Source organism: Bradysia coprophila, assembly GCF_014529535.1.
Source record: "Bradysia coprophila strain Holo2 chromosome X unlocalized genomic scaffold, BU_Bcop_v1 contig_20, whole genome shotgun sequence".
NCBI lineage: Eukaryota > Metazoa > Arthropoda > Insecta > Diptera > Sciaridae > Bradysia > Bradysia coprophila.
The window spans coordinates 2,938,354-2,950,575 of record NW_023503307.1 but is presented as its reverse complement, the minus strand read 5'-3'; the positions used below and the strand labels follow the sequence as shown (position 1 = coordinate 2,950,575).

General features: G+C 36.4%; 1 protein-coding gene across 1 annotated transcript; it reads left to right on the top strand.

Moving 5' to 3' along the window:
* The first annotated feature begins 200 nt into the window (after nt 1-200).
* Nucleotides 201-11,957, top strand: LOC119068646. The gene is made up of 8 exons (XM_037172322.1): nt 201-309; nt 681-827; nt 5,525-5,719; nt 5,804-5,977; nt 6,642-6,779; nt 7,276-7,405; nt 7,471-7,656; nt 9,711-11,957. The coding sequence occupies exons 4-8, from the start codon at nt 5,936-5,938 to the stop codon at nt 11,732-11,734; spliced, it is 2,520 nt and encodes an 839-aa protein (XP_037028217.1). The 5' UTR covers nt 201-309; nt 681-827; nt 5,525-5,719; nt 5,804-5,935; the 3' UTR covers nt 11,735-11,957.
* The last annotated feature ends 265 nt before the right edge of the window (nt 11,958-12,222 follow it).

Sequence of the window (12,222 nt, the reverse complement as noted above, 5' to 3'; positions counted from 1 at the left end):
TTCGACTTATTTTCGTAACACATTCACATCAAAGTGAACGCATCTTCGAATATCGATTGTAGTAGGCCGCGTACATTCCAATATCTACTTTCAGTTTAAATTAAAAATGGAGTCAACAGAAGAAAAGTTGGAAAAATTAAAAAGATTATTTTCGCAGTTTGAGGCTGTCGTAAAGGATATCACAGTAAGTATTTTTATACAAAAATACGTAGTATCTGCTACTACTGGTGTGTGTTTTCTAAGGTGCCGTGCGACACAAGTACAAGTAGCTGTAATTTCGGACAGGAAGTTGTGTTGGGCGCACGTTATGTAAGTGAAAGTTTTAATCTTCAATCTTAACACTTCATCGTAAATGAAAATCACAAATGCAGATAGGTTTGTTCCAAGGCTGTATGAATTGTCAAATTTGATCCATAGAACCATAACCTCAAAAATATTTGTGTGTAAATCTCGTAGGCGACGTTGCCATATTTGTATGAAACATCACGTAGGCGATGTTGCTATGGATCAAATCATCGTGGTTCGGGTTGTCAAAGTTCGTGTTTACAGCTATTTGGAACAAACCTATACTGTTCGATATTCAGTTCAACTTACATTGACATTGAATTGAGTAGAGCATGTGAAATGAACCATCCAATGTAGCTGATAATCATCTCATTCCAACATTATTCAATTATCAGGTCAACGGAGACAGTTGCTGCTCAGGGATAAGCAGCGATGGTAACAAAGACAATGCAAGGAATAAGTCCGAAGACTTCAACGCTCTCATTCCCAATTTGGAAGATGAATATAACACGGAGCGTATATTACGAAGTATTGTATTTCATGTGAGTAAACTTTAAGCCGAATCTTAACAAACATTGAAGGCAAGATCGACAACAAATATCTTCGAAATTACTTACTTCGCGTGCTAATCTCTACAGCTTTTTCTTGTTTACTTTAATTTTCATATTAAATTCATGTTTTTGTACGACGGGAATGGAATTGGGGAAATGGTATAAAATAGATTTGAGGGATTAAGTGAAGAGTAGATTTCCGCCCTTAAAATTATTAGAAACTGCAAATCATTCCCTCAAAGGAATAATAAGGAAAAATGAGCACAATGGAATTAGTTCTAGTTTAGCTATCATATCATCAGTAGGGGGGCATTTCGTCAAAAAAACTGATTTGCCTTCCTATGGATTTTAGAAAAAAATGTTTTTATGGGATTATTTTGAGTATTATTAGTAGTCAAAAAAACACTAATTAGAAAAATTCAAGGTCACGGATCAACAAGGCTTTTTTAACAAACAAAATTTCAACCGCCAATATAAAATCAGCGGGACAATGTAAACATTTCATTTCTTCGGCAACTTACCATTATTTTCAACGGAGATTCTAATAAAATATAAAATTAATTAAACAACACGACATTTACGTGGAATCATCATCGAAAATTGAACTTTCGCGGACCGTAGGTACCAGATGCGAAAAAGACGATTCTTCTTCTTCTTCCATATGTCGGTTCTTTATTCGTTTGTACAAATGAACGCATGAATGAAGAACCGACGTATAGAAGAAGAAGAAGAATCGTCATTTAGTGCATCTTGTACTTACGTTAACAAAGTTCGCGAACGCTAATATTTCGGTGATGATTCCACGTAAGTGTCGCCGTATTTAAGTTATTTTTTATTTTTTATACAATCTCTGTTGAAAATCATGGTATGTCGCCGAAGAAACGGATTGACCGCTGATTTTATATTGGCGGTCGAAATTTTGTTTGTTAAAAAAACCTTGTCGGATTCGCGACCTAAAAAAATTTGTAACTAGTGTTTTTTTGACTACTAATAATACTCAAAATAATCCCATAAAAACATTTTCGCTAATAATTTAGGATGGCTAGAAACCAAATGGCCCTCTACTACATCATCAAATAATGATAAGACCACTCAACGATGGCTGCAAAAAATTATCGATCTATTTTTTATTATCAACGAATCGTTGACCACCCAAGTTTTTCTGATTTTCTAAATTTACAATAAAATTTTCCCAACTCGGGAACTCGATGATACTTTTTTAGGTACACACTATATCTTGTTACATTCAGCCTGCGACCTCGAGTGACAATCTACACATCTAGTACCTAAAGAAATATTTATCGTTCGGTTCATAAATAACTATTCCAACTTATGGTTTTCCAATATCATGTCGTAAGATTCGTAAAACAGAACTGACCTGACTAACAGATTTTCAGTTGTGTTTGAAACTAGACTGTTATTCAGTATTTGTCGATCCACAAAACAAAAAACAAGATTGTTTGTGAACGTATACAAACTGAATTTTGAAAATCAACACATTTTCTGTTTCTGTGTTTTACTTGAGTTTTTTGATTTCTCCATATAAAAGATGCAAAATTCAGAAAAAGTCAGTAAAGCCCAAAACAGAAAATGTGTCGGTTTTCAAAATTCCGTTTGTGTAATGATGAAAACCGGTCTTGGCCAACATTGTGTAACATTCATATTTCAGATTTTCTGTTTGTTTTGAACAATCATTGTGATTTTGATGGATTTTCCTCGAATATCACTTATCTCCAGTGAGAGTTTAGATTAACATTAAATTGGTTAGGATTTCTACCAAAACCAAAAAAAATCTAACAAGAGGAATCTCAGAGAATTTTATCACAGTCTGTTTATTTGCTTTTGACAACCAATGAATCATAAATTTGGAGCTAATGGAAAAGTCAACTAGGGACGGGTAATAGAATATATTTTCACATGGATGGACACTAACACTGATCGACTAACATTTTGTAGATCGAGCTGAAATTCTCTGTATTTACTAAAATTCACTGTATTTTCATTCAAAATGTGTAACTGGTCAATGTTTATGTTAGAATATCTTTCTGAAACATTCAATATTGAATCTCGAATCGATGAGAATATGACAGTAGATATACACATATTAGCTCGGTCCAATGACCATCCATGTTACTAGGACGTATTTAGTTGGACTTTCCACAAGCTTATACTGTCAAATGAATGTGTAAATAGTTATTTATCTACCAAGGTAGGTATGCCGGTATTTTTGTCTCGGGTCGACAATCGACATCTAGTGCGAAAAAATACCGGTATATATACCGCAAGGGGGTAATCACTAGTAAATCAGTAAATCACGGTAAATCACAAATTTTTTAATTGTCACTGGATTACATTTCGAAGTATCGTGGCCGTAAACATATAGGATAAATTTCATGAACTAATACAAATTGAAGTAAATAGATTCAAATTTAGTAGAAACTTCATTTTGATTTACTTGATTTACTGTGATTTACTGTGATTTACCGTGATTTACTGAGCTAGTAAATCAGTGATTACCCCTCGATATACCGTGGTAGATACAACGTTTTTTCGAGATTAAATAAAAAATCGTCTGCCGCATTACAACAAATCAAAATAGGCGGAAATGAGAAACAAAGAATTATTTTTGTGCTTGAAGACTGAAATTCGACGCTTTTCGTCACTACACCTACGATCGAAAAATTCAATTTTTCAGTACTTCTCAGAGAGACGTATTTGCAGCCATAAAAGTAACTTTCACGGACGCTCTCTCCAGTCGACAATGGACCCACATTCCCTGAGTGTGCATGATAGTTGATGAAATTGTTGTAGAGTTTGCAGAGTGATATTTTTGTTTATGGTGGTGCAGAATTTCCATCACTTTTAATGAAATAATAATTTATGCAACTAGCTACGGAAAGTGGTAGTTTTTGTCACTAGATGTGATGTTATCAAACGAGCGAAGCGAAAATACTATTTTCATCGAGTTGCATACAACGTTTTTCCAAAAAAACCAACGAAAGTTTCGGTTCTTGACGCTGAGCTGTGAAATAGTAATATATGCAACTAACCACATCTTGTGACAAAAACTACAACTTTCGCAACGTGTTGCATACAACGGTTTCTGCAACCAGGCGCGAAAATGAACTTTTGAAATGCAAAACATAACTCTACCATTAACATCAATTCTACTGTATGAACGATCAAGTAGACTGCATTTATGTACGCTTCAAAAATTGGTTCACTGCGATTATATATCTCAATAGCCGAATGGTTAGAGGTGTTGCTCGATAAGCATTGGGTTTTGGTGTCGGTGGTTCGAAATTCGGTCAGGGCAGAACTTTTAGACCCGTACGAAGTACTTTTTTTGAAAAGTAAAACATCAGTACAACTTCCGGTCTACTAACAATATTGGATTTTATTAAAAGTGATATATCTTTGGAAAAATGGTACTTAGATTGTTTTTGTTAACGTAGAAGTAATTGGTTATGTGTGTAGGGTGTTTCAGGCATTCCATATATGGACATCTATATTTAACTATATACAGCTATATTGAGCTATATACAGGCATATAGAGCTATATAATAGCATATTCATCTGTGAAATGTTTATTTATAGGTGAATATAGGTAAATATAGCGGTATAAAGCTGTTTAAATAGGAATTTATGAAAGTTGACTTCGTATGGGGCTGTCTATATTGCCTCCGGCAATTTATTTGTATATGATAACAAGACAAAGAGTGGATAATGTAAGTGATTTTAAGGGACGAATAGCTTTTCAGTAGAGAAGAAAATATAGTAATAGAAATGGTTAGGTCCACATTAGGTACGAATAGGTGTTTCGTACGGGTCGGCGTTAGCTATATTTATTTACGTTTAATGGTTCAGATGTTCAGAAGGAGTAGTGAAAGTAAATCCATTTCACCACTAGTGGTGAAAAGTAAAACATAGAAAACCAGAGAAAAAAAGACCCTTCGAACGCCACCCAGATCACGCATGAAAAAGTTCAATTTTCGCAGCGCAGTTGCAGAAAAGTTTTTTGTTGAACTCCATACGAACACTAGAAACGAAATGCCTATTATTTATGTGTAATAATTGTGGGCTGTGTTTACAGCGTCAAAAAATTCAAGAAACATTGACTACCGGCGGTAGATTTGTTCGTAGTTTAACGACAGTGCAATAACAGGTCATATTAAAAGTCATGCTAATGTTTAGTGAAACTATTAAAAATGAATTTTGTTATTACTCGTGCCTCTATCACGTCAGATCGTGCAAATATCACATTAGATGGATTCTCTGGAAAACCACCTGTCGAAATAGGACCTATTTATATCGCGTTTTAAGGTCTTGGTCTGGGGAATTCAAAACAAGCCACAGATAGTCTCTAGCCGCCCTTGGTTGCTAGTAGCAGGTCTTCAAATGTCGGCCCCTAAGGATTGAGAATATGAGTCGGTTTGTTGGAAAGCTGAGGCCAAGTACTTTCAGGCATGCCTAGTTTGATAAACGTTTTCCAATTCATGGGAAATTTATGACAGGTCTGTGCAACTAACACGATCTCTGTAACGTACGTTATCTAAGCTTTCCATTGATATCTCATATGCCGTGTTTGTGATCCGATTACGGCAGGTGGTTTTTTAAAAGAATCCCCATCAGTGATTTTGAAGATTTTACAAAACATTCAATTTATTTTTCTGAAAATTTATTTCTAGCATCAAAAAACTCAAGAAACATTGGCTTACCGACGAGCGGAAGCAACACCGACGCTGACTGATGACTTGATTGAAATCAGTTGGATTGAGGACATTGGCAGCGTTCCAATATCGCAGCGTTCTTCGGGCGCTGTCATTACTACAGTACAAATTGACAATAGCGAGTGCTGCAAAAGTGAGCTAGTAAGATGCCAGGTATGTAAAGGAATTACCATATGGTTCTCTGTACATCGATCTAGGCAATTTTAGATTCAAACTCTCTACTGTACTTATTCCTAGCATCAAAAAATTCAAGAAACACAGGGAACTCATCGTGATGACCACTCTATTGGACTGAGTCGGACTGATGATATCGACTTAAATGCTGCAACGTTACCAATATCGGAGGCGAATACTGTCGCTGTGGAAAATATGAGCGGTCAAAGTGGAACGTCAAGATTGGAGCATGACAAGGTGAGTTATATACTTAGACACATGATTTCGATCGATTTAACTGTTAGAAACCTTGGGAGGAGTCATTTATCATATTTTCTCTCATAATTAAAGTGAAACATCTTCAAAGTTTTTCTATCTGAACTTCACATTCTGAAGAACCTCTTAATAATCGTAAGCGATCGTAAACGTACAAAGTCTTGGCTAATAAGTTCAATGTATCATTTGTAGCGCTTGGAATTTGTAGATAACCATTTTGCGGAATTTGCTTCAGTGTATAAAGAATGCTACGCTAAAATCGTTTTATTAGACTCCTTTTCAGGACCGGAAGGCCCTATTCGGTCGATGCCCGAAGAGCCAGTTGTCAGTAGTAGTGGGTATTCAGACCAGTCCAACTCCCTCTCCCTCTGTCATACAAAAATGTATGCAAAATTCCAAAAATTGTATGGATCGTCAAGCAAATATTTTTCAGAGTGTGGCATAATTTATGAATGGCCCCACATATAAAGTTTTGCTTGCGATTATGTCCACCTAGCGTTTCATTCTTAAACGCATCAAAGCAGAATGACATTGAATCGAATGCATTTTTTTTTAAATCTCGTTGATCATTTTTAATTGTGTTAACAAGAATCGATAAACTTCTTCCAAAATTCTCCAATACATTAATAAATTAAAAAATGTTTAGGTTGGCACACCCGCTGAAAATGAACAACATAATTTTGTTAAAGCGAATATGAGTGAAGAAACCGATGACTATGACGAAGAGGTGTTTCAAAGTTGCATGGAAAGTGACGATCTGGAGATTGTCGACTATTCGTCCGGGGTACTTATTATCCGCTTTAAAATTAGTTGTAGAATCATATTGTGTTTGGTTATAAGTTGATGATAGCCGGCCTGCATTAAAAAATACCAAGAAAAATGCCATCTCAAAGCAGTTTATCAAAGATTTCAGAACCTACAATTACAATTAGGGGTCGCTCACAATTGAGGTCACGTTTTTTCTGTGTTGTCAGCAGAGTAACATATTTTATAACTCGACAAGCATGAGGATTTATTTGGGGAAGGGTACACTGACAGTACTGAAAAAACGTGACGTGCACACGCGGAATTTTGAAAATCGACACATTTTCTGTTTCTGTGTTTTACTTGAGTTTCTGATTTCTCCATATAAAAATACATGCAAAATTCACAAAAAACAAGTAAACCACGAAACAGAAAATGTGTCTGTTTTCAAAATTCCGTGAGTGTAACTCGTCATATCAATATTATGTTTGTATTTCTACTAAAGTTAAGTTGAATAATGTTAAAATATTCGATAGGGGCAGATTAATTTACCATCTATTATTGAAACACTTGCCGAACGAACATCCCACGATATCAATTTATTGTCAAATAACGAATGTGCGGAAAGGTGCAAATCATCACCTGCAGAATCAGCAAACCGTTTAGGTGAGTTTGTTGTTAAGTTTCCGGACCCATCGTATTTTGTAATGGCGTTGCACAATGTTTTTCAGATCTGAGTACTATACGTCTAATTGGATCTAGTGATAACACTAAGATGTTTGTGCAAACGTCTGACCAGAAAGGAAAAAAACTGTGCTGCCCCTTCTGCTGGAAACTCGTTTGCAAATTGTCACGACACGTAACAACAATTCACAAAGACGAGGAACAAGTTCAAAAGTTGGTTGCTATCCCGCAAGGTAATTTTACTTGGCTGTCGGTATTTTTGAACAGATTTTTACATGTACTAAGACATTGTGCAACAGCAAAACTACCATATCCCTCATTAGTCTGCGGATAGAAAATGTTATTCGGATTAGGAAGTATAAAATCTGTAATCGAAAGATGCCGCGTAATAGTCGTAGGCCTTTTCATTTTTAGACAAGGAATTGATGATTCTCACTCGTCCACAAAGCCTGAATGTGACGGTGTTTTGCATAAATGAAGTATATGCTGTGTATAAACTTCACGTTATACTGTCCATCCGCTTTAAATAAGTTGACGATGCACAATTTTTTAAACTCGCTATTCTGAGATTTATACATTAAGAATGTTTGTATTCGAACTTTTTAGCGGAGCTAACGCTAAAATACGTAAATATTACTATTGTTTCGCTAACTGAACAAAAAATTGCGCTCATCTAGCAATAAGTAAGAAGTAAGACTAGCGAACGCTAATCCTCCATATATTTTAACAGTAAAAATTGAAGAAAAAGGTATACTCAAGATTAGTGTGTAAAATAATTAGTTATGTACGTATCTGTGGTGGGTATCACTTCGTTCGGGCTACAAAGCGCGGATGTGCATAAGATCAACCGCAACACAACATATACGTATACAGTAATTCACTGCCTCTAATTTTCAGCTGATCCATAAAAACAATCAAATCTGTTTATATGCCTCTACCACTACCACGCGAGTGCGTGTAGCAGTAGCACCTTCAACCATATACAAGAATAAATAGTTGATTGTGTGTGCATCAACTGAAAAACAGCTGAAGCAAATTCATGTTGAAAATTTACTGCCTCTGACTTTTCATGCAGAGGCACTATACTCAATGAACGTCAACACAAGGTATGGTCGAATGTCAAACTTTCTATGTAGCGGAGGACATAAGCTATGTCACATAGCGATTTCATATAAACAAACTCACCTCTCATGAAGTTTGTATGAACAGACCATACCTGATTTATACTTCATTGACTTTACTGCCGTAATTATACATACATAAGTACCGTAATACATAAGAAAAACGTAACAGTACATTTCCATTTATTTTTTAGCAATTTTCTATTTCATAAGAATAAGAAACTACTTGATCAAAGATGCCAATAAATCATTTGCAAAAGAAATTTTCTTGCAAACAGTTTGTATAAAAAAAAACTTGGAAAAATTTTCATATAAAAGTAGTTTCTTTTGCAAATTATTTGTTGTCATTTTTAGACAAGTACATATTGTCACTGATATTTTTGCTAGTTTCTTATGCAAATACGGCAGTATATTACGAGATTGAGATAAATTCTGAAATTTATGCCCAAGGCATGAAAATAGATTTTGCAAATATTAGGCCACTCTTAGTATTTTTTTACGCATGAGAACGCAAAGAACGGCTTTGTCACTCTAAAAAAATCTAACAATTTTGAGAAGTTCCATGAGCCTGGTAAATGCGTCGTTCTCGTCCGTTGTAACAATTGATATAGGTTGCTTTCTACAAAAATGCGAAGGATCAGTCAACATTTTGCGAAACGTTAAAACTATGAACTTTGAAATCGGTACATTTATATACCAAATCATTTCTTTTGTCGTGGAACTGTACATATAGGTGAATTTGCGAAATCGATTCAAATTCGGTGTTTGAGAAAGTCTTTTATATTTTCAATTCAATAATCAAACAAATTTTATGTAGATTGACCCGCGAAAAATCTGCTGAGGTAAGCGAAAATTAGCAAAATTATTAGTAGGCATTAGCGAACGCTACTCGCAAAATTTTTACCAAATTCAACTTCGACTTTCAAATTTCGAAAATGTATTGCGTGAATATTCTAATGTAAAGACAGCGTTTACGCTTACGATAACATTGAAAATTCAAACAAAACGTCTTTCGAAGATCCTAGATCCTAATCTGAAATAAAACAAATGTTCGTCAGTCTGTGTCCACTGTGAAATCGGTTCAAAGGAATTTGAAACAATTAGCCTGTTTATTCAGATTTTTATCGGCGTGTCTCTCTTATGTTTTTCTTTTATTCTTTTTTTAGGTGGAGAGTTTAATAAAGAGAGGTGGAACATACAGAATGCAATTCAAACAGCTGGACTTTTGAGGTGGAATACTGACCGAACCATAAATACGTCTGGAATTCTGATTGTTCCCCGTCGGCCACATCCCAGCCTGAACAGAATGGCGACCGATTTCTTGATATGTCCGAATTGTACCAGTTTTCACTCGATCACCAACCTCAGAAACCACTTCACGCGTTGCACAAATGGTAAAATGAAAGGAACACGAAACATAAAGATACTCGCAAGAGCAGTCGAAGGACGCTTGAGTAATGAAGCTAGTGAACAACTAAAAGAAGTAATTCCCGTAATGAAAGAGGACGAAATCGTCCGTTTGATTCGCTATGATTGGCTTTTGATCGCGTATGGGAACATATTGTGTATGAAATACAGCTTCCATTTCCAACAAAACATGATAAGAGCGAAGTTACGATTGGCTGGCCGTGTGCTACATGCATTTAAAAAGATCAACCCCGAAGTGACTAATTTCGCATCAATATTTTATCCAAAACATTACAAAACATTGATCGAAGCGATTAACGCTGTCGGTAAATTTAATCCAGCTACGAATGAATTCGGCGCCCCTGCGACCAGTGCGAGTGCCATCACGTCAGTAAAGCAAATTGGCTCCGTTCTCAAATGCGAGTACATTCAACGTGAGAAGTCCGAACATGTGAAAAGGACTGACGATTTTCTGTTCCTGATGGAATCCCAATACACTTCAATCATTAACAAACGAGTCAAAGAGAGTCAATTGGTGAAGAAACGTATGAAAGACCATAAAATACCATCGAACGAAGATGTGCGTCTCTTCTCCTTGTATGTGAATCGTGAGAGAGAAAAATACCTAAAAGAGCTATCTGCAAATTATTCCCTGAAAAATTGGGTTAAGCTATCGGAGTTGACAATAGCCTCCATTATAGTGTTCAATAGACGCAGAACAGGTGAATCACAGAACATTCACGTGTGTGACTTCAATCATTGTGAATCAGTCAACGAAACATCGAACGAAGCATTATTTACATCTTTATCGGAGAAAGCGAAGGAAGTAGTTAGACTTTTCAGCCGGATGAAAGTACGTGGGAAAAAAGGCGTTATCAATGTGAGCGTTTTATTGCAAGCCGATGTCACATCTTGCATTAAACTGCTGTTGTCCCACCGTCTGGAAGCTGGAATTCCATCGCATAATCCGTATTTGTTTGCATTACCATCTCCTCCAGGCGAAAAGAGAATAAGAGTCATCAATTCATGCAAAGTGCTAGCAACGCTGTCAACATTGTGTGGCGCCAAAGATCCGTCAACTTTGAGAGGAACCAATCTACGAAAACATTTTGCGACCGCGTGCATGGCTAAGGAGCTTAACGATGACATGGTGGGCGAGGTTGCTAAATTCATGGGCCATCGTGAATCCGTTCATCGTGAAAATTACCGACACAATACAGTCGATCGGGAAATTGTCAAGATAGTCGAGCTCCTTTTGGCAGCACAAGGAAATGTGCAAGACGAGGATGATGTTAGTGACAGCGATTCTGACAGTGAAAGTGAAGATATAACTATGCTTAATCCAGCTCTTCGTGTCGTTCCGAAGAAGCGTGGGAGTGCAAATAAGAACAAAATTGCTGTAACACCATCAAGTCTAAAACGGAAAGTAAACGAAAAAGTCCAGCCTCGAAAATTGTTAGTCAATGGTTCTAAGTCGGCCCGTCAGATCGGTCAAAAACGCATGGGATCGGAAGGAGGAGAAAAAGCGGGCGGGAAACGTATAAAAAAGGAAGGAAAGGAGCGCTCTACAAAAAACTCAGTCGGATCCGCAATATCCGCGCTTTCAGCCCGTCAAAAATGCATGAGAACTGAAGGAGCCAAACAACCTGAAAAATCCGTACGAAAACGCGTGAAAGTCAAAGGAAAAGAACGACCTGAAAAGAAATCCGGAGCCGGTAGAAAAATCAATACGAACACTTCCTTCCAGATTTCGACTACCGACAAGAGTTCGGCAAACCACTAAAATTCAAGAGATTCGAACCACAAATAAATTGATTAAAATTATGCCTCTTGTTTTGTAAATTGTAAGTTCTGAGAAACGTTCTACAGTACAAGGTAAGTAAATCCCAAAACGCTTGATTTATCGCAGTGGCAAAGATGTATTTTGTGATGAAAGTTAACAGATTTAAACGGTTGCAGTAAAAGTGATGAGGAAATGTTGTATTTTTACTGAGTTACTGAGTTTACTGGGGAGCCTCAGTGAACATAGGGTATTTGTATATAGTATAATGCTTGATTTCCACTTACCAAAAAAGTGCTCAGTGTGGGAGACAAAATTGAATTTTTTCAATTTTTGCTTTGTTCACTTGACTTTTTGATGAGTGTAAATCATACTTAAACTGTGTCATTGTGTCTAGGGTATGATAATATCAGAGAGGCGACAACATAGCTCTCCGGTATGCTACAAATCTCAGCGGATTGATTTATTGGTCCGAGGTGCCATATTATTGA

Bases quoted from the DNA above. Each gene is read 5' to 3' on its own strand.
- LOC119068646 (XM_037172322.1), top strand. From the start codon at position 5,936: ATGAGCGGTCAAAGTGGAACGTCAAGATTGGAGCATGACAAG. The intron at 6,780-7,275 runs GTACTTATTATC...AATATTCGATAG, and splicing joins TTGTCGACTATTCGTCCGGG to GGGCAGATTAATTTACCATC. The intron at 7,406-7,470 runs GTGAGTTTGTTG...AATGTTTTTCAG, and splicing joins AGAATCAGCAAACCGTTTAG to ATCTGAGTACTATACGTCTA.